General features: G+C 43.1%; 1 protein-coding gene across 2 annotated transcripts; it reads left to right on the plus strand.

Moving 5' to 3' along the window:
* The first annotated feature begins 461 nt into the window (after window positions 1-461).
* LOC133387651 (fatty-acid amide hydrolase 1-like) lies at window positions 462-27,017 on the plus strand. Of its 2 annotated transcripts, none has more exons than XM_061632869.1 (15): window positions 462-967; window positions 5,803-5,916; window positions 7,563-7,706; window positions 8,887-9,020; window positions 11,037-11,243; window positions 12,371-12,411; window positions 13,079-13,203; window positions 14,388-14,513; window positions 17,151-17,248; window positions 18,471-18,570; window positions 21,028-21,068; window positions 23,074-23,113; window positions 24,363-24,471; window positions 26,535-26,680; window positions 26,777-27,017. In XM_061632869.1, the coding sequence occupies exons 1-15, from the start codon at window positions 794-796 to the stop codon at window positions 26,903-26,905; spliced, it is 1,728 nt and encodes a 575-aa protein (XP_061488853.1). In that variant the 5' UTR covers window positions 462-793; the 3' UTR covers window positions 26,906-27,017. The 2 variants fall into 2 exon arrangements, with proteins under 2 accessions (XP_061488853.1, XP_061488854.1); XM_061632870.1 differs by lacking the exon at window positions 462-967 and adding an exon at window positions 3,237-3,466.

A 27,017-nucleotide genomic window follows, 5' to 3' on the forward strand; every position in this document is an offset into this window, starting at 1 on the left:
AAAGCATTTATTATGGAATTCAACCCATGTTGAACACTACAACCAGAAAATGCCAATCAGATGTTAGAATTGTGTAAAGATATTAATTATATACTTTCAAATTTAATGTGTGCTTGGTGCATACAGTTCTGTATCTTTTTGGCAAAACTTGGTGTGTATTTGGAAGCCAGGGGAGGTTATGTAGATTAGGCTATACACACTTGGGAATAAATCCCACTGAACTTCATAGGGCTTACTTCTAAGTAGACACATACATGATTGTGCTGTTAGCTGGAAAAAAAGTGGGGGAAATGTTGAGCAAACGAGTTATGCACAGCCTATGGAATGACCAGGTGAAAAAAAAGGGCTAAGAGCTCCTGAACCTTTAAAATAATGTCTGCAAGTCACGCCTGCTGAAATTTCGGTTTCTACACAACGTTTAAAGGTGCAGAACCTTGTCTGGTTTTTCATCTGGCTACTCGTGTCTCAGCCACTACGGTTCTCCATCCTTCAGTATATTACTGCCTGTAAACTTGATCTTTCATACACCACAAGTGGGCTTCTCTGCCTTCCGAAACAGCAGTTTCTCAATGAGAAAGTGTATCTCGGAAACCTGGGGTGGACTTCAACTCTACGGAGGGGGAAGGAGCTAAAACTGAATGAGTTTCCGGGGCGCTGTATTTTAAGAAATCTGTATGTAGGAATCCACGCCAGTGCAATGCGCTCCGCATCCTCTACAGGCCCACGCCTTTCTTCTCGATCAGCCTGCGAGGGTTAAGGTGGCTGCGATCGCTACGGGTGAACCTGCCGGGGGATGAACGTGAATGTCAGCCTCGTCTCCACACTCTTGTGCTGCTCGGCGGCGGCGATCCTCTTGTTGAAATGGCGGCGGCGGAGAAAAGTCCAGAGAAAAATAGAAGAGGCGAAACGGCGGCGAGAGCGCGCCCTGGAGCAAATGGAAAAGGTTGCCGGAAAGTTCAGAGAGCAGGTAGGTGGCGGCTGGCCGGTGGGAGATGGAAGTGGCTCTAAGTACTGTACTCCTGATTTCTGATGGTGTTAGGGAAAGTCGAAGTCACCAAGCCAAAATAATTGGGAATGCTGGACCACCAAAGCGGGAAGACCGACTAACAGGGCAGAGCCAGCATTAACTCTTCTAGGCGTGGGTGCCAACAGGATTTTCTAGGCTCGGTACATTGTATGTGGACTGGGCTCCCTGATGCACTCACAAAAGAAGATGCGTACTTGCATAACATTTGTGGACAGTTTAGCATACACAAATGTGTACCTTCTTCTGCAGGTGTGGGAAAGAAGTGCCCCAAAACAGAGTCACTTGCAAGTCATAAGATGTCTGAGGGATAGCATATCAACAGGGGAAGCTTTCCCCATAATTGTAGTTCCATACTAAAAAAGGCTTACTCTGTTTAATCTCTGCCTGCCACATAACTGTTAAAGGCGCAGGAGTCCTGTTCACCTCCACTGCCAGCCTTAATCCATGCAAAAACTCAAGTGCCATAAGCTGCAAATAAATTATATTACTTGTAGGTTCTTCCTCTGCTGGGTTAAGCTGGCACTATTGCACTTAGTGCAAGACCAGGTGTGGTATTTTAGATGGAGAGGGTCAGGAGTGATTCAAGACTTACAGCAATTCTGTTCATGTGTTCATGCTTGGATGCATTCAAGGATTAAAATAGTTAAAAAGCAAACAGTACATTCATTTGTGGTTATTAATATCTCATAATAACTGCAGCATCTTTTTCATCTTTGCACAAAAAGGATGGGAAATCTCCACTCAGTCATGAAGCTCACTTGATGCCCTTGAGTGAGTCACTGTGTCTAAGTCTAACCTACTGCACAGGGTTGTTGTGAGGACAAAATGGAAAAGGGGTGAACCATGTAAGCCACCTTAAGTTATTTGAATAACAACAGCAGCCTATTTGTTGTTTAGACCAGCAGCACTAACCCTGCCCACACCAGTTTCCCCACTCCGCTGCTGGATTTCCCTAGAAAAACAACACACCACGAGATTGGATAACAACACTCCATTTGTGAAGGACACAGTGAATGCTTCACTCCACTATTCCACTGCTGGATGCTGTGAAAACAACAGCAACAAAACATATAGGCAGTTTGATATATACTAAAAAACCAACATCTATAACTGTATAATTGGGCTCCTTTTAGGAGAAAGGATGGGATATAAATTTAATAAATAATTATAATTATAATAAAATTATAATAAATAAATAAATTATAATAAAATTAATAAATGGTAATATAGTATTTGCACAAGCAAAAAAGAGGTGATGGGATGCTAGAAATAAAAACACACACAAAGCCAGGAAAGCAGGCATCTTCCCCCATCCTCCATGCTTTCAGTGCTGTAAAAATCAGAAGTGGAATGTAGCAAAGAAGAATAAAAGCCAGCTTGCCAAGCTCGATTGATGTCCATATGTATGAACATGTGCAGTTTTACATTTTGGCCTTGGGCCAATCACCAACTCTCAGCCAAAATCTATCTAACGCAGCTACTGTGAAGATATAGGAGGTATAAAATGGCTGCAAATGGGGACTACGTGGTTGTATTATCAGCATCACAAGTTTGCTTCCTTTAACCAAAGTGGTTTAACCAAACCAAACCAAACTTTGTAGTATAAAGGAACATGTTTTCTCTCACACCCCCAAATTAGTATACCTTCGAGGCTTCAACCCATCTTAATCAGGGTTTGTAATATATGCGAACCTGCAACACTACAGGACTCATTACTATGTGATTGTTTGTCCATGTGATACATTTTATCTAGGGAAGACATCCAGATCTTTAAAAACAAGAATTGGGAAGCAGCTCTACAATTTAAGGTACCAAAGAGTGGGTACCCACTGGCCAAACACGTTGGAGAGAAACAATACAGACGGAATGATATACTATTTTGAGCCATTGAAAAAGTTAGTGGGGATCAACAGTTGCTAAATAAAAGGCAACTGTTCTGGATAATTTCTTTGAAAAGTCTGGCACCTAAAGGTCTTAAGAAGGAGTTAGACTTTTCTGGGCAAAAAAAAAGTAAAATCTGCTTTATTAAATCAGTATGAGTTTAGAAGTATTGGGGCAGGGATATAATGCATAGGTTTTTTTCCCAGTGCTTTAGTATCATCATCAAAAGATTTATACTGCAAGTTGCCACTTGCAAGTGGTAGCAGGATTACTCCATCAAGTGGTACAGTAGTCACACAGCTGCATTGCACACCATTTAATTTGCGCAGAAGTGTATTAAGCAGCATGGACCTTGCATTCTGAATGGGAGTATCTATTTGATATTTGAATTATTTGTGAATGCATTATAAAATAATTGGTTATTATATGGATCTCTTTGGTCCAGATTTTGTCAGAGTGAAGGAAGTGAATGGTGTTTATAGGTTCATATATATTACAAGGATGTATTATTTCATGCAGAGAGATATGGCAAGCATTTGCTTTAGGTATTGTTTTTTGGTGAGTTCTTTGGGGTTTTAAATATCTATTCATAGACACACAGCAAAGGCTATTAAAAAGATTTTAGGAATGGAGTTAGTATAAAGTTGTTTTGAAGTGATGGAAGTTCACTGTAAATATGTTATGTGTGAGTTTTATTGTGATTAAGTGCATTAGTATGTATCTTTTGTAAGTTAAATGTACAATTTTAAGTGGAGATGTTTTCATCTTGTTTTATCTGTGATAAAAATGTTGTCCTTAAACTATCATTAAGTTTTAATGATTAAGTTTGTTTTATCTTTAGCTTCTGACAAAGCAGGGTTCTCCAAAAAGCATTAAGCTTAATAAACAGCACATTATCAATAGCACCAGAGTGTGTGTCTCCTTCCCCCCTTATTTTGGTGCTTTCCCCCTTTTTTTGTTGTCCTGATTATTGTATGTTTAGGTGCAGAGCCAGTGCCAGAGGGCAGCCAGGTTGTGCCCTGGCTGAGGGCCCCTCAGGGTGGGAGGGTAGTTCTCCCATTCCGTGATCCACGGCAGTGTTGGGTCCTGCAACCCAACCCTGTCATGGATAGCGGAGAGAGAGCTCCAAGGCACTCCCCAATACAGACAGCGTGGGCTTCAATAAGCCCTCCCGCACACCCCACCTATCTCTCCCATCAGTGTGAATGCTGTGCGCACATGCCATCACTCATTATGGCTGTGGGGGCTTCTTGCGGGGCTGATGCCCCCGCCAGCATCTTGGTTTATGGTAGGCAAGCACACTATACGTGCACATCATTCACATGATACAAGAGATAGATGGGATGTACAGGTGGGTTTATTAGCCCCAAGCCTCCTGTATGGGCGGGTGTTGGGCTACAGCACCGTGGGCTAGGGTCAGGCTGGTGCCCAAGGGCCCAGTCATGCCTGGCACTGGCCCTGTTTAGATGCACAAGCTCCAACTATATTCAAGTAGGCTTACTTCCAAGTTGGTGTGTTCCTTCTCACCAGGAACCCTTCTCTGGCCCTTCCTCACAAGAAAGCCTAGGCTGCAGTTCTGTATCAGTTTACCTGGGAATAAAGAATAAACCCGATTAAACATAAAGAGACTTCTGTTCTGAGTAAATATGTATATCATTGTACTGTGAGGTAATTGTACAACAAATTCTTAATAAGTGCCTGGACTTTGGAGTTTGTACAGCAGAAGGCTTGCCTGGCTGAGCCTCTTTGCAAAGTGTTCTGTTTGCATTTGGCATTTTATGTGGGGCTGGGGGATTCTTTAATGCCTGCCCACATCTACTGTGTAGTACAATCTGAAGAAAATAACTTATAGGGAGTACTTGATCTCAAACAGAGCTTACAGGGGAACAGAAGCCACTAGTGAAAAAGAAAAGTACGGGGGGGTGAGAGCTGCTCTTTAGGAACCAAGGGATTTCTGGTGCCCAAACAACTGTCCCATCTCATTAGCTAAAAACACCAAAAGGTGGGGATTTGGAGCAGCGAGGCTAGGTCACTTCACAGAAAGAGGAGGGGCTCACCGTTTGATTTATAACTTTTTTCTAGAGCTCATACGAACTTCCTTTAAAAAGCAAAACTAAGAGTCTGGGGCCCCTGCTGGCTTTGGGCCCAGTACAGCTATACCCTTTTTGCCTGCCTCTCGACACCCCTGTTCCCAAAAGCTGAACTTCTGTTTCTAAAATGTAGTCCAAGCCTTGGGAGGGTTCCTTCTGTACCTCTAAGGCAGGGGTGGGAAGCCTCTGTCCCGGAGGGTAGAATGCACACACCCAGCCTCTCCTTTTGCCCTCAGATTACTTTCCAGCCACACCCCCTGTTTGGCTCTGCTTTGGTGCCCTCTTTGAGGGTTTTTGTCTGGCTGGAGTGTGTTCTTGGGTCACAACCACACCATACATCTAAATTGCATGGCATCCCCCAAATAATATCGGAAACTATAGTTTACCCGTCACAGAGCTCCAGTTCCTCGTACCCTTAATAAACTTCAGTTCCCAGGATTCTTTGGGGGAAGCAATGTGTGTTAAGTGTATCATGTAGATGTGAACTTGGACTCTGATCATTCCTTTTGCTTCCCTGGATGGAAGATATGGGTATGTGTAGACCAGCCAGTGAGTTCATGATCAAGCAGGAGTTTGAGCCAGTATCTTCAGATCAAGTCAAGTACTCTGTCCACTGGATCACATCAGTTTATGCAGTGAGATTACTTTATGCAAGGTCCCTCCTCCTATTACTATGTTGAAACATAAGCATTTGCTTTTGCATGGGTGGATTACAAAAGCAGCTAAAGTGAACCAGCAGTGAAGTATTACAAACAAACATGGACATGAAAGTCTTTTTAAAATTATTTTTAACTTCTACCTAAGAATCCAAGTCACCAACTAGAACACATCTTGTCGTTGGCTCTTCCTGAACTCTGTGGGAAGCTCCAAGATGACCTGCTTTCGCCTGAGAGTGTATTCTACACCTACGTGGACCGGGTGAGGAATGGCTTCTGTTTTAGCAAAATGGAAGGGAAGTGCTTGTGGGAAACGAGTCTGAGAGTGCTTGTGGGAAACGAGTGAGAAACATTGGTTTCTCTTGCTTTCCAACTTGACTTGAAAATAACTCTCATTGGAATGAGTGAAGAGGAGGATGACAAAGATGGTGAGAGGCCTGTAGATCAAGTCCTACAAGAAAGGTTGAAAGAGTTGAGTATATTTAGTCTGGAGGAGAGATGGTTGTGAAGTGATATGAAAGACTTCTTCAAATATTTAAAGGGGTGTTGCACAGATGGTGGAATAAATTTGATTGCTGCAGTGGGTAGAACCCAGACCAACAGGATCCAGTTACATGAAAGAGGATTTTGATTAAATGTTGGGGAGAACTTCCTGATGATATGAGCTATTAAACAGTCAAACAGACTGCCTTGGAAGGTGGTAGACTCTCCTTTATTAAAATGTTTTTTTTTTAGATGGATGGCCACCTATGTATCAGGGATGATGTAGCAACTGATTTCCTGTATTGGCAGGGGTTGGGCTAGATGACCTTCAAGGAACCTTTCAATTCTATGATTCTATGCTTTAGTAAGGTTTTACTTCTAATGTGAGGTAAGCCTGAATTAAGGAAGAAGAAAATATGCCTGTTTCATTTCCTGTTACCCATGAGTAGCTTCCATTCAGTTTATTTGCTTGACCCCTTAGCTAGAATAAGCTTGAAGAGGGAATTTATCCTCTTTCCCTCTGTTTTCTGATCTCTTTGAATAGTGTATATATCAATGGAACTATCTTGTTTTGCATGCTCAGAATACCACGAGCATCAATAATTCTAATGCTGGTAACTCCAGTCTATAGATATCAGAATAACTATCCTCAGATGTGGAACCAGCACAAAACGTTGTGCCACCTGAGAAGGGCAGACCTGCCCCGCACACACATACACTGCTGCCACCTCCCTCCCTGGCCAGCCTTTTGAAATTGTTTTGCTGCTACATTAGGGGCAACAGTGCTGGCAATCTCAGGCTTTCTGGGGCCATCTCATGTGACAATGCTAAGCTGTTGAGGAAGGGGTCCTTCCTCAGACCAAGGCATTGTGAGTGAGGTAGTCTTTAAGAGTTCCTATGCCACTGCTGTTTTGCTGTGATGCTGGCAAACACTGTGGAACTTTAAGTGGGATTTGCCATGTTGCAGCAAAGTGGTGGTGCGGTACGAACTCTCTGGGGCCAGCTCACCCATAATGCCTTGCTCTGAGGAAGGACCCCTTCTAAACAATGGGGTAGCTGTTCCAGAGAGTTGCAGAAGCCTCATCAGCAAGTTTTTAGCAGCAACAAATGCCACATCAGTAGAGGTGATGGTGGGCAGCAGCAGCTGGGTGCTCAGTCAACCAGGAAGATGGTAGTGATGGCAATGGGAGACCCTGCAGGCGGTGGCTGCTGAGGCACACAGTCGGCTATTTCTCCCAATCCACTATGTGAGCCATGTGGCTCACACAGCTCATGGTAGGACCAACCCTGCTTGGATAAAATTTGCACAGATAAAACAGTGTCTACATTTCTTCCCTGACAAAGGCAGGTTCCAAACTCAGCCATGTTTGATGGGTGGGGATACATGACTGGGTTGAGCTGATTGCTTTTTCCTCCTTTTCACAGGCTGTGAAAGTGACTAGAGATGTCAACTGTGTGACTGATTATCTGGAAGAGAGTGAATCCCAGCTTCTGCATGTGAAAAGTCAGGGGAAGAAGGGTTTGCTCTATGGAGTTCCCATCAGCATAAAGGACTCCATTGACTGCAAGGTACAGCTGGTCTTGGCCATGGACAGGAATGCTGAGCAGTTATGTGACAAACCAGATGTGAAACTGTATGCAAAATGATTCACATTCCTTCTGTTTATGGTAGGCATGGGGAACCTGTAGTGCTTCAGATGTTATAAGGCTCCAACCCCCATCATCCCTGACCACTGTCCATGCTGGCTGGGGCTGATGGGAGCAGGAGTGCAACAGCATCTGGATGGTTGCTGATTTTCTGTCCCACGTTTGTGAAATAAGGCAGCTGTCTGTCATATGCCTGAAGCCAATTTTGTCAAGAGCCTGTTTTATTTTAGCTATTAAATATTGAACAATACTCTGAAGTAAGTTTGTTTTGTTTTCCACGCTATTTTAAGAAAGTTTTGTAGGAGGTAAGGCATACACAACTTCTCAGGAAAAATTGCTGAGGAAAAACTGCTTTTATCTTGTGTGATCTGAGGGGAGGGCTGGGTGAGATTGGCATTGCGCCATGACATCACCCACTTCTGGGACAAGAAGGAATTAATTGACACGTGGTTTGGATCCCATTCCTTAGAGCTTGAGTGTTGTTGGGTGTGGTTCTGCTTCTCAGTTTAGAGTAGCTGACAATTATCTTTTCATTTTTACACAGTAGTTACATAGTGGAGCTTCCATAATTTGGAGTGGTGATCAGTCATGTGAATGGTTTCATATGTGCCGTGATGAAGCCCCTTCACATGCTGGAGATCCTTTTTCAAGGTGGATTGTAGTAGCAGTTATGTGCCTGGCAGTGATTTACTATTTTTGATTTGCTCCAGCATGGAACATTCTCCAGCTCATGGTGGAGCATTATCTTGTGCTTTGTTGTTTCATTAATAAAACCTGTCGCATACCACAATCTTTTGAAAAATATCTATGTAAACAGTGGCTTCAGCATATAGTAAAAGTGGCAGTGTGACTGACCTCTTAGTTTTCTGTGTATGTATTGTCATGAGCTTAGCCATGCCAGATACAACTAATATTCCCTTCCAACTTTCATGATGGAGAAAACTCTCCATAATTTTCAGGAATATTATTGGCCAATTCATTGTGTGTGTGTGTGTTGGGGGGCGTTGTGATGCGTTGTGACATGTACTGTGATCAGCATCACTGTGTGATTCTTGAAGTCTCTGGGGTGGAAATTGAATGTCTTTGTATTCTCTTTTTCCAGGGCTATGATTCCACGTTGGGTTTGGTGAAGCGTCTCAACCAGCCAGCAGCGGCAGACGCTGTTGTAGTTCAGGTGTTGAAACATCAAGGAGCGATTCCATTTGTGAAAACCAATGTTCCTCAGTCTCTGCTAAAGTAAATAGTGCATTTTTTCAGCTGTATTTGTTTTTGTACACTTACACAAAGAAAAACTCCCATGGAAGGAATTGAATACGTTTAGAGTAGAGATGTCTAAGAGGCGCTATGACAGCCAAATATTTGAAGTCTCCTAGATGGTGGAGCAAAATTTGTTCTCTGTTGTGCTATAGGGTAAGATTTGAGCCAGCAAGTTCAAATTACATGAAAGAAGATTTTGGTTAAACATTAGGGAGACCTTCCTGATGGTTCGAGCTGTTTTTTAGTGGCGGCCTGAGAAGGTGGTGGACTCTCCTTCCTTAGAGGTATTATTTTAAGCTTAGTCTGGGTGGTCACCTGTCAGGTATGCTGTGGCAATGAATCTCTTGCATTGGCAGGAGGTTGGGCTAGATTACTCTGATTCGTTAAACACGGTAGCTGTTTTCAGACACCACAAGACAGAGATAACTATGTGATGTCTGAAAGCACATGTTTATGAACAAAAGGAAGATGAAACAAATACTATATTGTCCACCCATGGAAGAAAAACACAAAAGATAAACTGCATACCTCAAAACTGGCCCCTGATCGGCTTCAAATGGGGCTTCTAGAACCAATTTTTGGTGTGGAAAAGCATTAAATTGTTGGGATTACAGTGGAGCAAGGCAAATGGCTTTGTTAGCTCTGGAAACATCTTGTTGCCTACTATCAACTAGTCTTTATTGCTTTGTTTTCACTTGAAATTGGCATTTGAATAGTTATAGAATAGCTGTTTCCAGCTTGTCAAGGGACAGATGGTTTCACCTGTCGAAAGACTTTCTGTCTCTCCTCCTCCGCCTTTTCCTGTTGTGCCCCTGGATACCTCCTATGTTGGAAAGCTGCCATTCTCAATCTGGCAACCATTCCCACCCCCATCTCTTAATTCAAGAAATATAATGGCTGATTTTTTTCCTTGTTGGTAAGAAGAGAGGCACTCTGCACATGCTCAGACTTTTTTAAAAAAATATTTCTTTATTTAATCAAAAACATAACCCAGTAGTATGTAGAAAATAAAGAGAAAAATCCAATTGAATGGAAATTGAAATTAAACACACACATACAAAAAGTATACAAATTTGGGCTGTTACATTCACAGTCCCTGAGAAGAAGATTACTAACATGTCCTTTTAAAATATTTGTTTTCTTTGTAACTATCAGGATGCTGTCCTTGGGGGATCTAATATTTTCACTTGAAGCGGGAGAGTTACTGAGAATTCCAAATAGTGGCATATTTCACTGGAGGCATTTGAACATTATTATTGTTTATATATAAAATACTTTTTTGCCATGTAGTTGAAAACAAATTTTTTTTTGTCCTCCACAATACCTTATTTTTTGCATTAATTTTTCAGCAATAGCTATGAATCAGATTTGACTGTATCATAAATCCTTATTTAACTCCTCTAAGTATTCCAGTTTTCTTACAGCAACCATCCTGGCAACTAACGATAAATGTAGAACCACTGCTTTATCTGATCTGCCTTCATTTGGCCCATCCCATATCTCCAGTAACGCTAGTGAAGGAATTAGTATCAGTTCTTGTTTTGTCATTAAATTAATTTCTAGGAACACCATCTCCCAACTTAGAAGCCGAAAGATATGATCTGCTGAGGTTCTTAATTGCCATGGTATGCTACCCCCCTTTTTTTCTTTCTCTTTCTACAACACCTAGAAAAAAGAAAGAACTTTGTTGCTGATTGTTTCATTTGGTGATGTTTTAAAAGTTTTATTCAGACTTGAGTGGTATTCAGTGCTAATTCTACTCAGAGTAGACACACTGGATAACAGACACAACTAACTTAGTTTCATTGATTTCAGTAGGTCTACTCTGAGTTCTGTGATTAAGGGGCAAGGTGAAAATCTCAAACCATTGCATCTGATTGCAACACGTAAGGGGTTGGGCAAAGGAGCCATAGCATGGATCCCTATCTCGGATTGGGGGCAGCAAAGTATGTTTGACTTAGCCATGGCTATTGACAGCCTTTTGTCTTTTTTCAGCTATGACTGCAGCAACCTTATCTTTGGCCAGACCGTTCATCCTCTGGATCACTCCAAAACTTCAGGTGGTTCTTCAGGAGGGGAATGTGCTCTTATTACAAGTGGAGGATCCATCCTGGGCCTTGGAACAGATGTAGGAGGCAGCATTCGTATCCCAGCTGCTTTCTGTGGAATTTGTGGGTTTAAAGCCACAGGCAACAGAATTAGGTACTGTACAAGTTAACAGACGGCATTCAGTTTAAGATATATAGACTTAAACCATTCTCAGGGGCTGGCATGGTGGGCCATGTCCATTGTATGTATGTAGGCAGAAGACTCCAAGGATGAGGCAATTGGTAAACCCCTGCAGCAAATGCAAACAAAATTGAGTTGTTGTGCAGGGAGCATGTTAGGCCGTTAAACTTTTACAGGTATGTACTTTTGAGACTTGGCTGGCAATCCTTTATCCACTTATCTAGGAATAAGCTTCAGTGAAGTTAACCAGATTTTTTTCTGATTAGACATGTACAGGATTGCACTGTCTGTCAGTCTCTCATCATCTCTCTGCACAGGCAAAAAGCCAGTTGTGTGCTCCCTATATTTATTTAAACCAGGGTTTGGGAACCTCTGGCCTGAAATGGTTCCCATTTTGGCCCATGAGGCTGTTTTCCCCAAACTATGGCTATATGTGACCTCAGATGTGGGGCAGGTAGAGATGTGGCTAGATTGGCTGCACAGCCAAATTCCACATGGAGCACTCAAGCATGCAGCCAGTCCCAGCAGAAAGCATCTTTGCCAGCACAATGCATGGTGCTTGGGAAGCACTTACAGGAATTTGCGCAGTGCTTTCCAAATACCCAACATCCAGCTGATTGTCGGGTGTTTGGGAAACACTACAGAAAGCTCTTTGCAAGCCCTCTACTTGGTGCTTTCCAAGCACCATGCATAGAGCTGACAAAGTCCCTTGTGCTGCAGTTCCTAAATGCCTGACAACCAGCTGTGTCATGGACTCCGACAGGTGGGTGGGAGAACCCACCTGTCAATCATTTGCTGTCATAATGATATCAGGTGATTGACAGGTGGTTGTCCTGCCCACTTGGCCCATGGTTGTGAAAGCAGATAAGGATTGGGGCCACTTGGCCAAAATGTTTCCCAACCCCTGTTTATATTTAACAATAAGCCAGACTTTTGTCTGTGACTTCCCCCCTCTTTGGTAGGAGAAAGCCTCAAAGGTGCTTGAAGAAGTATCTGTACTATGGCCTAGGAATAGGTTTCCAGTTAGAACACTGCAGAAATGTTGGGAACTGGGAAACCTGAAAGCTGTGCTAAACGTCTTTTTGGTGATCTTTTCACAGCAAAAAAGGAATTATACCAAGTATTCGTGGGCAGAAATCAGGTTGGTGATTATCATTTGATTGAATGGAGTTGGCTGTCAAAGTGGTGAATATGTGGCAATTTGGTGTTCTTATATCGTAGTGGGTCATCCCAACTTTGTACATGAAATAATTTTTAAAACCCACCTTAACATCCTTTCAAAAATAGCAAAACTTAAGTTCTGAAAACATATTATTGTTCTGGGTTTGTTATCTGAATATTTTGCTATTGTGTGGAAGTATAGCTCTGCAATCATGAGGTCTAGAATGGTTTTTAGATTTGAAATGGTTTTGGGTTGGTGGCAGATGTGGAAATTCTAACAAGAAAGGTGTCTGAGCTGAGGGGTGCATGTTGTCCACACCTTCCTGGAATAAACAGATAGCTTCTTCCATCATTCCCTTTCTACTGGTATTTAATTGTTTTCAGATATCCCATTTTTTAAAAACAGGCTTCAGATTTGAATTTAAGAGTACAGTATATAAAGCAGTTTTTAGGTAGCAGTGAAGTCTATCATTCAGGAGTGCGAGGGGGGAGAGGATGTGTCGGCTCTTCATGAACTTCTTCTTGCAGTAAAAAGTGCCTTAACTGTTGCTGTGGTACCTTTTACACTTTGTTCCCAGAAGTGTTTTCCAAGTCAGTCTTAACAACAAGATTGTCTTTCAGTCATTCTCTTTTGTTTTTGATTGCAGTTGCTGCAGGCGTAGGGCCAATGGCAAGGGATGTTGACAGCCTAGTTCTTTGCTTAAGAGCTCTCTTGTGCAGTGAGATGTCCCGGCTGGATCCCACAGTGCCTCCCCTTCCCTTCAATGAGCAGGTGAGAGGGCTGGTGCAGAGCATGGTCGAAGAAATGAAATTGCTCTCTCTTCCCTTTTTGGAGCTTGGCCATTTCCAGTGTTTGTTTTTTGTGTGGGTGTACAGATCCCCAAGAGTATAAAATGAAACATGATTCACAGCTAACACGACACACATTTATTTAGTTTCTGGAGCAGGGAGAAGTACGTGGAGGCCTGGTCCTTCCTTGTGCAATCTCACTAGCCCTACCCCCTGGCGTCTGTGTGTACAGAGCAAACATTAGCAGGGAGGGATTGTTCATGTGCACAGCTGGGCTCTTTCCCTGCAGACATTAATGCTGTACATGTGAACTGGGGGGGGGCAGGGCTAGTTGGCATGTCCCCACTCACATTTTGATAAGAATTGGGCTTAATAGGTCTGCAGCCCAAGAGGATTTGAGTAACCAGATTGGGGAACAAGAGTGCTTTCCTTGACTCCTGCACCCCAAAGCTTGACCACCTCAAACTAGAGGTTCTGGTGCCCATATCTACTGGGAATGTTATGTCCTCTGCCCTAGAAACCTTTCTTCCTCATCCCAGGTGTGCTGAGGGATTGGGAACATGCAATATGCAACAGGCTTTCTTCATGCTGTCGGAGGAGCTCTCGTATATTATTATTTCATGCCATACAAGTTTGGCTGCTTTCCCAGATGTGTGCAGTGCTGCAGTCCGTCCTAGTCCTTGGGTGTTTCCTGTTCCTGATGGATTAGTATACCTGGCTGCCTGAGCTGAGTGCAAGAGTACTATGGGTTGGAAGGTGTTAAGAATGAAAGAGAGAGTGAGTCCTGCTGGATCAGACAGAATCCTACCTCACCCATCATCCTGTTCCCCTCAGTGGCTGATCAGATGTCTTTGGAAAGCCCACGGGCAGGACGTGCGGGATAGGGTTCTGCTTTCATGAGCTAGTGCAGAAAGGTGTTGTTCAGGCACATTTCTGCTTTCACGAACTGCTAAAAAGAAATAGTGCTTATGGAGAAATTTGCTATTGCACAAAAGTAGTAATGTGGACGGTTTGGGAGAAAGAGGTGCTTAAGGTGCACAGTGAAGTCGCATTTTCAAGATTTTTTACTTCTTGGGGTGGTGATCTAGCGCTTCTGTCTTGATCCAGAATGATCCAATAACTGTCTTTTCCAAATTGTTCTCTTTCCTTCCTTTTTTATTGCTGTAGGTATACTCCAGTTGTCAGCCCCTCCGCATAGGTTACTATGCCACGGATTCCTACACTATGCCAAGCTCTTCTATGAGACGGGCCGTACTAGAAACCAAGCAGCTTCTGGAGGAGGCTGGCCACACAGTATGTACCCACCTTCATCCCTGCCTGTACTTCCATTGCTGCCCTGGCCAGAGAGAGACAGAGTGGCTCTGCCAGCAGTGGCCAAGGAATGGAAATGAGGGTTGGGCAGTGGTATTCTAATGAAGAAAGGACTTCCTAAATGTGATTCCTTTTTTTGTGATGCTTTACATCTAAAAGATTAGAACCCAGCATGACAAGCAATTGTGCCAAGTTAGGATAGGTTTGTGCCCTGATGCACTATGTTAAATTTAATGCCCCCTGTTTTTAACTTGTTGGTCCTAGACCCAAAAATGGAAAACACACAATGATGATTTGTGTCTGATGTTAGTTCCTGGCACTTGTAGGATATTTGGCAATACCAGGCTTGGGCTAATTTCTCAATGTATAACTTTTTGTCTTGCACTGAAAGGTGTGGCTAGCTTTCCCTGCATACCAATTGGCCCATCACTGGAAAATTTTATTGACCTTTAGCCTGTGGCTTGGCTTGCTTGCTTGAGCACCCTGGAGCATGCTGTAGCCTGGTTTGGCCATTCAACTTACCAATCAAGATGTGGCACTAGTTTTTTTTCCATAACTGAAAGCAAGCATGGGGGAGGCCGCTTATCACTGAGGGAGGGAGGGGAGGTGTAACCTTTTCCTCCCCTGCCGTGGTCTCAACAAAAATCTTTCTTGCTACTTTGAGCTCCCCCAAGCTCTAATTTGCTCCAAGGGGAGCTCTAATTCTGGGACTAGTAGCAGAAGAGGAGGTGGTGTTCAGACTGTTGTAGAAGAGGAAGGGGTTAAGCCTCCCCTCTGCCTTGAGGGAAAGTCCCCCTGCTCCCGTGTTTGCTACATTAAAACCATAATTCAGTTTCTGAGGTGGTATTTAGAGTCACAGGTAGTTTTGGTCCTGTTCCCAGGCACTGTATTTGGAAGAAAGATACATACTGTACATTGCAGGGGATTGCTACTGTTCTGCCACCTTGTGGTATGTGCGTTGAAAACATCAGTATACTTTATATCCTGTTTTCTTCTGTTACTGTGGCAACTAAGGTCCATGCAGTTTTTTTACGGCACTTTCACGTCTGACCTTCAGAAGCTTTAATTAAACTGATAAATTAATGACGCTTCTAGACTTCTAGCTATTTTGTTATGGTTTGAAGAGAATGCCTTGTGCAGCCTTCCCCCTAACTGGTGCCCTCCGGAAGGTTTGGACTGCAGCTCCCATCAGCCCCTGTGAACACCTGCTGTGGAGAGCACCAAAACATCCAGAGGGTATCAGGTTGTGGAAAGCTGGTTTAGGATATTGAGATATCCTCCATCATTGTTTCTTTTTGTAATTCAGCTCAGTTGATCCACGCTGGTATGTACATACATACAAAAAAGAAAAAAAGGGAAAATCCATAAGCATGCAAAATTAATTTTGGTGGCAAGCCCATACTGTACTAAATCTACTGTATTTACTAATGTATGCATCTCCTTGTTACTTGTGTGTCAAAGCAATTTACACATATGTACGCAGGTGCACTCATAAAACAGCTAAAAGTAGTTTAAAAAACAGTACAAAAACAACTGACGATAGCTGTTCATGTTGTATTGTTTTTCATCCAGCTGGTAAGGCTTGTCTAAACAAAAATGTCTTCAATTGTTTCGGGAAAGTACAGATAGTGGGTGCCTGTCATATTTCAATAGGAATACTGTTCCAAAAACAGGGGCAGCCACACTGAAAGCCCTGCTCTGAGTTACTGTGGAGTGGGCTTCTGATATTTTAGGAACTTGAAGGAGAAACTCTCCTGCAGAATGCACTGATCTACTGGATATATAAGGGATAAGATGGCCTCTCGAGTAACCTGGTCCTGAGCCCTATAGGATTTTATATATTAGTACCAAAACCTTGAACTTGGCCTGCCAGCAGAAGGGCAGCCAGTGCAAATCCTGCAAGCAAACGGTTATATGTTGGTATCAGTTTGCCCCCACAAGCAGACTGCGCTAGCTGCAGCCTTATGACCAACCTCAAGGTACCCCACATATAAATACTTTTCTGCCACAGAATGTGGGGAGAAATTTGAAAGCTTCTCTAATTTCTCCAAAATGCCAGATCCTGGTAAGTGCCAGGAATGGCTTTGATCCATTTTTTTTGACGGCTAGTGGCTCTGCCCCTGCTCGCTTCACTTGCCAACCCTGCCCCACTGGTTGCCAGTCCTCTACTCACCCCACAGGTTGCCAGCCAGCACAGCTACCTTTGCCCTGCTTGCTTGCTCACTCACCTGTACACCATTATGCTGGGCATCAGGCATGCTGTCACCACCAGGCGCCTTGGGTGCCTCACGTGCTGCTGCCACTGCCACCACCAGGTGCCTTGTGCCCAGCTGCTGCTGTCGCCATCGCCACCGCTGCCCTGCCTCTCAGCATCACACTACTCATGAACGCTTCAGTGCAGGTGTGCGCAAGGGTAACATGATGCTTAGAAAAATATAATATAGTAAGATTGTACCGACTCTAGAACCCTCCAGTAGTTTTCATTGGCAGGAAGGTCAGCTCTTTGTGTCTGTTTCATGCAAAACGCTTTACTCAAATGGGCGAGTGATTGTTTACGTGTCAGAATTTGTGTAGTATTACAGTGAACGTGATTCTCATTTCATTTTTCTTTTTCTTTAGCTGGTACCCTTTAAACCCTGTCGTGTAGACCATTTCATGTGTAACATTTGTCCCAAGGGACTGTGTAGTGATGGTTGTGCCACCTTTTTAGAAAGCTTGTAAGTATATTCCTGTATTTAAATTTTGGCATATGTATATGTGAAAGATAAAGATAAGCGCAGTGCTTTTTCATATATTTACAAAAGCCTTCTCCTTTCCATCACTGTCTGTGGGGGAAGAGACATAGCTCTGAGGGTTCTGATGCTGAAAGATCCCCTACCTCTGGCAGTCCTGAGCCTGTGAATGGACATATGTTTGGCAGCTAAACAGTGATTTCTGCTATACATGAAATGAAGTTGTATGAAACTTCTGCCCTTTGCTCAAAGTTATGATTGCTGTGGCTATGTCAGAGTCTGAAGCTCTTGTGGGCAAAAAAGAACCATAGGATGCAGCTCAGGTGGTCTGGGTGCTGTACAATTACTGTATTGGAAGGTATTTAAATTACTTTAATAGTAGCTCAAATAGGACGTATATACCACAAATTAAGAAAGGTATGAACAAGTGAATAGTGTCATGGAAACTATAAAAGGCAGGTAGCCTGCTTTCTGTTGTTTAGAAAAAAATGGAAGTCTTTCCCAAATGAAAGGAATGTGAACTCTGGAAATGCAGACTTAAGCTGACAATAAAGCAGGTGAATGGTGGTCTAATCAGCTCTTGCACATCCCACAGAGAATGCCTCCTACGCCAAACAGGGGAATGGAATGTTGATTTCTTACCATGAAGTTTCCTTCTTACGTGGCGTGTTAGGGCATTTGCTACTGTACCCTTATTGGCAAGGTGGCTGCTTTGATTTTTCAGATTGACTACTTGCCTGAGCATCACTTGCACCTCTCTTGACAAGGTCACTGCTCCATCCTTCCTTTTTGTTCTCTTATTCTGCTGTGTTCCTTGGTAATTTCTATGGATTCATAGTTCTTTCCATTACAGTCTGGGCCATGGAATGGAGCTGAAAGGGAGGCAGTGGCGCGAGAGCAAGCAGGAAAACAAACAGGATTTGCTTTGGGCAAATAGGGTTGTTGTATTTATTTTTTGTAGTGACCTTCCTCTCAAAGGAGCCCTGGCAGCAAAACAATATAATAAAAACAATTAAAAACATTAAGAATGTTTAAAAACAGTAGCATGTCCTATATATAGTGAATGTTTTTGCATGTCAAACAAAAATAACTTTCACAGTGATTGATGGCTGTCTGTGGGGCGGGAAGCATTGGAAGGCTGAAGGCTCAGGTAATATAAAATTCACAATGAACTTTGTGTAACCTGATTGTTTTGGTTGCCTTTCAGCAAAGGGGAGTCTGTGGATCCTAATATGAAGCAATCTGTGTTCCTAGCAAAATTGCCTAATTGGATACGAAGCCTCCTATCCTGGATCATCAAGCCAATGGTAAGGCCCTCTCTCTCCCCATTTTGTCTTGATATGCTGAAGAAAGCAGCCAGTGGCTATTTGTATTTTTTTTTTTGAAGGAATTTCTGGTCCTGGTAAACAGTTTAAAAGTATGGTCCATTTTAATTTTTAACAGATATCAATAGTTATAACCCAGTGCTACCTAATTATATAAAGCAATACTTCTTGAGGTCTGGGGGACATGAGCTATTTGATGTGGCCAAAGAAGCTTATACTAATATCTGCCCTTTTCTCAGTGAGTTCTCAGCTGAGACCTTGCTTCAGCATCACATTGCGCCTAAGAGACTTGAAGCCTTGCACATTCTTTTTCTAATCAAAGGTCTTTTTCTCTAAAGCAGCAACTCTATTATTGCATAATTTTGAGGCAGTAATACTGGATTCATGGATCCATTCAGTTACAGGAGCAGGTCTTTAACCCACAGCACAGACTCAGGCTAGGCTGTGAGGCCTTATCTAGGCTGTGAGTACTAATGTGATTTTAATGTATGTGGATTCCTGATAATCTTTTGCAAGGTCCTAAAACTTATGATTGTAGAGATGTATTTGAAAATATGCAGTCTGCTCCACTGTACACGGGAGGCACACACATCTTAATTCCCACCCAGTTATTTGTTCTTCCTTAACAGTTTCTAGTCACATTCCCCTATCCATATAGTCCTGCTGTTCCTCACTGCACCTTTCTTGGGTACCTTTCGCTAAAAGAAAATGCAATTTGGAAAAGGGATTCAAAAGCATTACTTACTCCCATCTCATATATATTTCATAATGCTTATTGCTCTGAAAAGTGAAATAGCGCTGAATCTTTAATGTAATACATCCCTCCAGAATTATGCCTGGAATAAGGATGGCTTAAACATAGTCCCAGTACTGTTAACAACTGTCAAAAACAGGTAGCAAATTCCTTCCTCTCTACCTTACGCAGTCATCCCTCTTGCCCACCTATTTTGATAAGTCAACTTTTCAGTTAATACAGACTGCCATTTCCTTGTCTCCCATCCCTTTTGTTGTACTAGCTGTTTGTTGTTTGTTTTCTCATGTTTTATTGAAACGATAAAAATATAAACAGCCCTGACCCTGGCTTAATTAATTAATTAATCTGAATCCTACATGTGTGGCAAATGGTATTGGGACTCCTGAACTCTTCTTTGCCATACAAATATCAGAACAGTATAAAACAATACATATGCAACCAAAGAAAGATAAAAAGGAGCATTATTCACATTGTTGCATATAAAGAATTCTTTTTTGTGTTAATTGCCCTTGTTTAATAATTGTTCTCTTTTCCACTTTGAGTTTTCCTGTATAGTCGTTTTGGAGTGATTCATGTACACACACACACACACACTCACTCACATAACCCCATGTACAATAAGACTTGACCAAGATGCTCAAAATCTTTCTACTACAGTTCTTAAATTCTTTCATTTTTCTTTTTTTAAATCAACTTCTTAAGTGTATAAATCAAAAACTTTGTAACAATTTAAATGCCTGTTACAATGTACTGACATATATACAATCAAAACATATATACATAAATAAAAAAGGAAGAAATAAAGTAAAATAAAGTTTTAAAATTATAATAATAATAAAAATAAGAAATCAATAAATAAAAAAGAGAAGGAGAAAAGAGTTACTGAGATTAACGTAAGCTTTAAAAAGCATAACATTTTATACACGGAACACCATAGGGATCTAGGAATTTCCTTTTTGTAGATGGTCAACTCTTAAGAGGTTCTACACATCATGGGTTGGAGGAATTCTTAATTGTATTGTTTTCCCCAGCTTTGGCATACTTCTATTTAAAATTAACATATTTTTGTAACTTTTTGAACAAATATATATACTAGGGGCTTTGCACATCAATCCCCCCCCCAGACACCCCAGACACCCCCAAGCACACACCAGGCAATTTCAAACACATACACAGGGACTGCCAGATGCACACACACACAAAGCCAGGGACCCCCCCCGCAACACAAACACACACAGAGGCAACTTCCAAAACGCCCCTCCCCCAATCCACAGGCAACTCCCAAAACGTCCCCTCAGGCACTTGCAGTCACTAAGCTTAGGCCGCCAAGTTTAAGCCTCCCACCTGGCCGGGCCACCACTGCCACTCTGCCTCAATCACTTACCCTGCTTCCCATGTTGGTGTCACTGCCACCCGCTCACTTCCCCTCGATGCCTGCTCACCACCGCAGGCATCCACGGGTCCCATCCCAACCCACTCAGCTGTTGGGTCAGCCATCTTTGTGTTTTGCTGCCCTGCTGCCACACCATGCCGCCGATGTCATGTTATGTGATGGCATGATGGCATGATAATGTAGCGTCTTACCTTTTTATTATTATTGTGTAGGGGTGTGTGTGCGTATATACATTTGCATCCAAAACCACATATGGAAACCTGTCATGTCTGTTCTTCCTTTGTTTCTTTAGAGTCTTCGTATGTCAACATTTATGAGAAACTTGAAAGAGAGGTAAGGCTTGATGGTGGGGATCTTTTTCTTCCCTGAATCTGTCCTGACCTTCACATCCCTCACCTGCTGTGCCAAGCAGGCCACTTGGTCTGCCACACAGCAGGTGACCAAAGAGGCAGGGGAGGGGACTGGGAGCAGATTGATGGGAGAAGCATTCACTGGTGGTGGTGGTTTTCTTGTGCTGCAGGAGATTTAAAGATAGATGCCCAGTACTGGGGAAAAGAGCTGCCCACTATTCCTCTTGTGCTAATGCTATTCTTTTCTGTCCTCAAAATACTAAAAACTGAGTAAGATCAAGGCATTCAGGCAGATGTGTCATGCAAGTCTTCATATGACTGTACTATCTTAGAAATGGTGGTGGGGTGGTATTTGCTTGTTTGAAAGGATGTCTGTATGAAAATCTCTCTGAAGGAGGAGACAGGGTGGGGGTAGTTGGGACTAGCTGGCCTTTCCCCTGATGTACTGTATAAGCTTTCTGTGTTCAGGGAGACTTTGATGTGAGCATGATTTTAAATAAAGTTCCTAACTGTTAGAGCAGTACAACAGTGGAACCAATTACCTAGGGAGTGGTGGGTTTTCCAACACTGGAGGCATTCAAGAAGCAACTGGACAGCCACTTGTTGAGTTTGCTTTAAGTTGGAGTCCTGCATTGAGCAGGGGGTTGGACATAGGCCCCTTCCAGCTCTACTATTCTGTGATACTCAGCAGTGATAGATTATGCCATGTGCCCGCCTGAATATCTGCATCTGCTCTAAGTCCCATCCATGAAGGTCTAGGTAATTGCCTGTGCTGGTAAATTTCAGCATAAAACAAAGCAGAATGAAGTTGACTTGTCATAGGATCCCCAATGAATACTGGTAAAAAGGTAAAGGTGTCGCCGCACTTGTAGTGTGAGTCGTTTCCGACTCTTAGGGTGACGTCTTGCGACGTTTACTAGGCAGACCATATATATGGGGTGGGATTGCCAGTTCCATCCCAGGCCTTTCTTTACCCCCCAGCATATGCCGGGTACTCATTTTACTGACCATGGATGGATGGATGGAAGGCTGAGTGGACCTCGACCCCTTTTACCGGAGATTCGACTTCCTCCTTTCATTGGAATCGAACTCCGGCCGTGAGCAGAGCTTTGGCTGCGTTACCGCCGCTTACCACTCTGCGCCACAGAGGATTTAATGAAAGTCTAAACACAGTGCAATTCTATACGTCTGTTGAAAAGTAAACCTCATTGAGTTCAATGGGACATAGTCCCAAGTATGTTATATAGGATTGCTAGATGCCAACAACTGTAACTTGCAGCTTGAATGACAAGGGCACCTGAAGCTTTATACATCTCGTTCCTTTTTATTTTCTGGAAACATGCAGTCTAAATTTAAAAATGCCCTTCATAATAGTATGCTAAGGGCATAATTAGATGTTATGTGTGGGGAAATGCAGTTCCTAATTCTGTGGGTTTTTTTTCCCTTGTGAGGCATTTTTTTGGGGGGGGGGCTTTCAGAGGAGAATTGGGGAGGGAAGGAAGAGGGTGTTCAACCTTTCCTTAACTTGCTGCTGTTTCTCCAGAAAAGCTTTAAACCTTGGTCACCAGAGGGGAGAAATAACCCTTCCCATGGTCATAAATCTGCCCATGCCACCATCAAACAAGGTTAAGTATCCATCCTTCCTGACAAATGCTCCCTTAGTCTCATATTTGTTACCTTGGCAAACTAAGTGTTATTGAGGTATTGGGTAGTTCTGCTGTTAGTGTAGACCAGGACCAGCCAGTGTAGTGAATTGCACCTCCATCTTCCCTGGCCATAGGCCACTCTCTCTGAGGCAGATGGGAGTTGCAGCCCACAACATCTGGAAGGTATAATCTTGCTGCCCCTGGTGCAGACTATGAGCAGGAAAGCTAAATTCACTAATTTGCCACCCTGGCCTCCTACTGGGAGGAAGGGCGGGATATACATCTAATAAATAATAAATAAATAAATTCTTATTAACCTTTACCTTCTTTTTGAACTTTCAGTTCTGTGAAAGAGCTTTGGGAACTGCACACTGAAATTGAGGTAAGTTTCTTTTTAGGTTTTTTTTAGACATCTTCCATGTTCTGTAAATGTTGAGTGAAGCTTGCAGGAAATGCTACAATAATTTTTGTCAATCTTGGGCCACGTATCTCCCAGGCTATGAGAGAGAACACAGTACCTGTTTTATTTAAAGTTGTGATATAAAAACCAGTCAAGCTCCTAGGCTTATCTACACAGCCTGCTGCAGATGTTTCCCCCCAGGTATACCCCTCAACGAGGTCCTGTTCTGACATGGCTTTTTACACAATTCTACTTCCATTTTGTGTATATTGAAAATCTGAAATCAATGTACAAAGACTCTTCTAACTGTCTGTCATGCAGGAATATCCAGGGATAATTGGAGGTTGCATTTGCAGTCTGTTGATCATGAACATTCCACTTAGCCTGTTTGCCATCTGAGTGGCTCTAGATCATCTCAGTTCGCCTAGAGCTTTAAAAGTTCTGAAGCTCTAAGAAAATACATACTTAGTCCCTGACATCTCCAGGTGGGACTGAGAGTAAAACACTTGTCTGAAGTCCCAGAGAGCCACCGCTGGTCAGTGCAGGCAAGATCAGCGGCTTGACTTGTTCTAAGGCAGCTTCCTATTCAGTATTCTTGCATCCAAAAGTGAACCCACGTGGAAAAGAGTGGGCTGCATATTCTGCTCCCATGGAGAAGAAATTGGGAAAAGGACCCATGGGGACTGACCCCAAGTGAAGGTACAGGCAGCTACTCTGCAGCTAGTAATTCTTGGCTGCTTCTCAAAGTTCTGAACGGTGTAGCTGAAAACATTCCAGGCTACAAGGGCATTAACAAAATGACTTGCTGATAACTACATACCAGAAATGGCTGGTATTCTAAGCAAACCACTCTTGCAACGCAATCTCTCCATGTGGCTGCAGCAGCAGTAGCATTGCAGAAGATGTGAGAAACATGCGACTTTATAGGGACTTAATTTATTTAATTATGGCATTTGTCTGTTGCTTTCCATCACAAGTGACCCCAAAGCGGTTGACTCATGCTTCAAACTCTGGGTGGCTCCTGTACTCTTTGTGCTGCCCTATTTCTGCTGCCTTGGAGACCATGCCATTATGCTCATGTCTAATTTGATGACTGGCTGCTCCCATTCACTTAATTGGAATTTGGTGTGGGGCCATATTTTGCTCTTCCAATTATGTTCCTGTTTGCTGCTAGTTGTGTGCCATTTCTCTTCCTGAACTGTGCATGTCCTTTCCTCTTCTCCCCTCTTAGGAATACAGCCAGGAATTCATTGCTGAATGGAAGAGACTAGATCTGGATGTGATGCTTTGTCCTGCACTGGGTCCTGCTTTTAAGATTGGCTTTCCTGGGAGATTGTCAGGTACTTGCATGTTACATGGGAAATAAAGTTTCCAGAATGCACTGGTATATATTGGAGTACTTTCATATATACTTCAGCTTGCATAGAATCCTGATGCTCTAAGCCAATAATAGCCAATCTCTGTGGTCTCAGGGCCTCTTTATTGTGTGCTAGGGACTGGATGTATATTTTGTTGCCAACTCAACCCCTTGATGAATCAGCTTAGAATTCCCACATAAAAACCTTAAAGCACTTGGGTGAAGTTATAATTTGGTGGCCATCTGGCATTCCTGTGCTTGGCAGATTCTACTGTTAAGTCCTTGGCTGACCATTTTGCTTTGCTTCTAACTGAATGCATGAGACAGAAGAATGCGATAAAGCAAGCTTATAGGAAATTCAGTGTCTCATCATTGCTTCTCCAAGTCGCTATCGGATAGGGAATTGCACACAAAACTACTGTATATGGAGAGCTGTGACTTTAAAGCAAATCTCTCTCTAGCTGTCTTCAGGCATCTTGCAGTAGTAAATATGCAAGGAAGGTGCTAATTCTGTCCCCCTCCATGAACTGGAGAGTGAGCTTCCAAAGCAAGGGAGCCTCCTGATTTTCCCAGGTTCTAAAACATGCAGGGAGCCTCCACAAGTGCAGGAGGCATCATGCTTCACAAGTTCACAATTGGAACAGCAACCGGGGTGGTGGTGATGGGTGTGGGGAAGCATAGCTAGCCTACTCATTGCTCCCCTCCCTTACCTGTTTATGGAACCCTAATTAGGATGCCTGAACAGGGTGTCTGGCAGCTTTGGAAATTGGTTCCTTGGCCTTCAGTCTCACTCGTAAACAGTTTTTTTTACCACTTATTGATTGAAGCAATTGTTTGTCTTGCCGTTAAGGTTGTCCAAGGCTCAGCTGGGCCCTGTGTTAGTGGCTGTTAATGTAGGGCCCAGAGAAGCAGTTAAAACCATCGGATCGCTGTTAGCATGCAGCTTCCTGAGCATGTTGCTGTGCCATTTCCTATGAGTACAGCTGCTTTTGCTCCATGCCATGTTGGAATAAATTTTTTACAATGCAATAAGCAGGGCTATGCCATGCTAGCTGTGCTAATAAGATTTAATGCAGCAGCATGCTTTAGGGTAGGGCTGGGGGACCTGTAAGCCTCCCAATGTTGTTGGACTACAGTTCCCATCATCCCTAACCATTGGCCATGCTGGCTGGGGCTGATGGAAGTTGGAATCCAGCAACATCTGGAGGGCCACACTTCCCCAGAACTGCCTTGAGAGAGATATTGTCAAAGCTGAGGGAATTTTTCCTCTACCACCTTTGGCTTTGAAGCTGTTTGTTTATTATTTATTTATTTTTGCATTTATATCCCACTTTTTCCTCCAAGGAGCCCAAGGTGGTGTACATGGTTCTCCCTTTCCTCATTTAACCCTACAGCAACCCTGTGAGGTAGGCTAGGCTGAGAGGTAGTGACTAGCCCAAAGTTACCCAGTCTGCTTCATGGCTGAATGGGGATTTGAACCCTGGTCTCCCAGGTCCTCATCCAACTCTGTAACCACTACACCACACTGTGGGAATCTATAGCATGTTTGAAAGCAAAAGTACTTGTGTGCTGGAGTCGTTGTGTAGACAAGAGTTTGCACTAACATCCCATGTTCCTATCAAAAGTCCACCTCGGTGACAGTTTATCTGTTGTGTGGTGATGCTGCTACTATAAATCACTTTTAGTCTGTAGTAAGTGCTCCTTGTGAGAGCCACAGCATTTGTCAAGGCCTCACCGTATGATCACTCTGATCCTGTGGGAAGTCTCCAGAAACATGTTACTGTGTCTTCTTGAGGGCCACTGGCATGGACACTTCCAGGTATGAAATGGCCCACATTTCATTGCTTGAGGCAAGTCTCCCATCTTTCCAGTCAGTCTTCTCAAAGGATTTGTAGCGGTGAATTATAAAGCACTCTCTGCGGTTGAAGTGCTGTATAAATAATAAGTAATCCTCATAAGCTGCCAGGAAGATTTAACTAGTCACCTTAGCTATACCCAACAGCATTAACCGTTTGTAATGTGGACTTTGTCCTTTTTTCTCTACAGCTGCAATCAGTTACACCATATTGTATAATTTCTTGGACTTCCCTGCTGGAGTGGTGCCTGTCACATCGGTGACAAAGGAGGATGAGGAGGACCAGAAGAGTCTCAGAGGGCACTATAATGATATGTGGGACAAGGTCTTTGTGAAGGTATGTCACCATGGTGTTTTGGGGAGCAGTTGCTTTGTGATGGGTATCAGGAGTTCTTGGCTACAAAAAACATCTTCCCATGTTCTGTCTCTGCAGGCAGTGGAAGGGGCTGTGGGGCTCCCCGTGGCTGTCCAGTGTGTAGCTTTGCCGTGGAAGGATGAGCTGTGCCTCCGGTTCATGAAGGAAGTGGAGAAACTGACCCGGAAGAAAGAAAACAAACACTGAATATGCTATTGCAGAAACTGCCACCATAGGAAGCTTCCACCTGGGTCTGGCAGGCCCAGAATAATCATGGACTGTCTGTACCTGTTTTGATTAAATAACAGAAGTGCTTTTG

Source organism: Rhineura floridana, chromosome 6 (assembly GCF_030035675.1).
Source record: "Rhineura floridana isolate rRhiFlo1 chromosome 6, rRhiFlo1.hap2, whole genome shotgun sequence".
NCBI classification, from domain to species: Eukaryota; Metazoa; Chordata; class Lepidosauria; order Squamata; family Rhineuridae; genus Rhineura; species Rhineura floridana.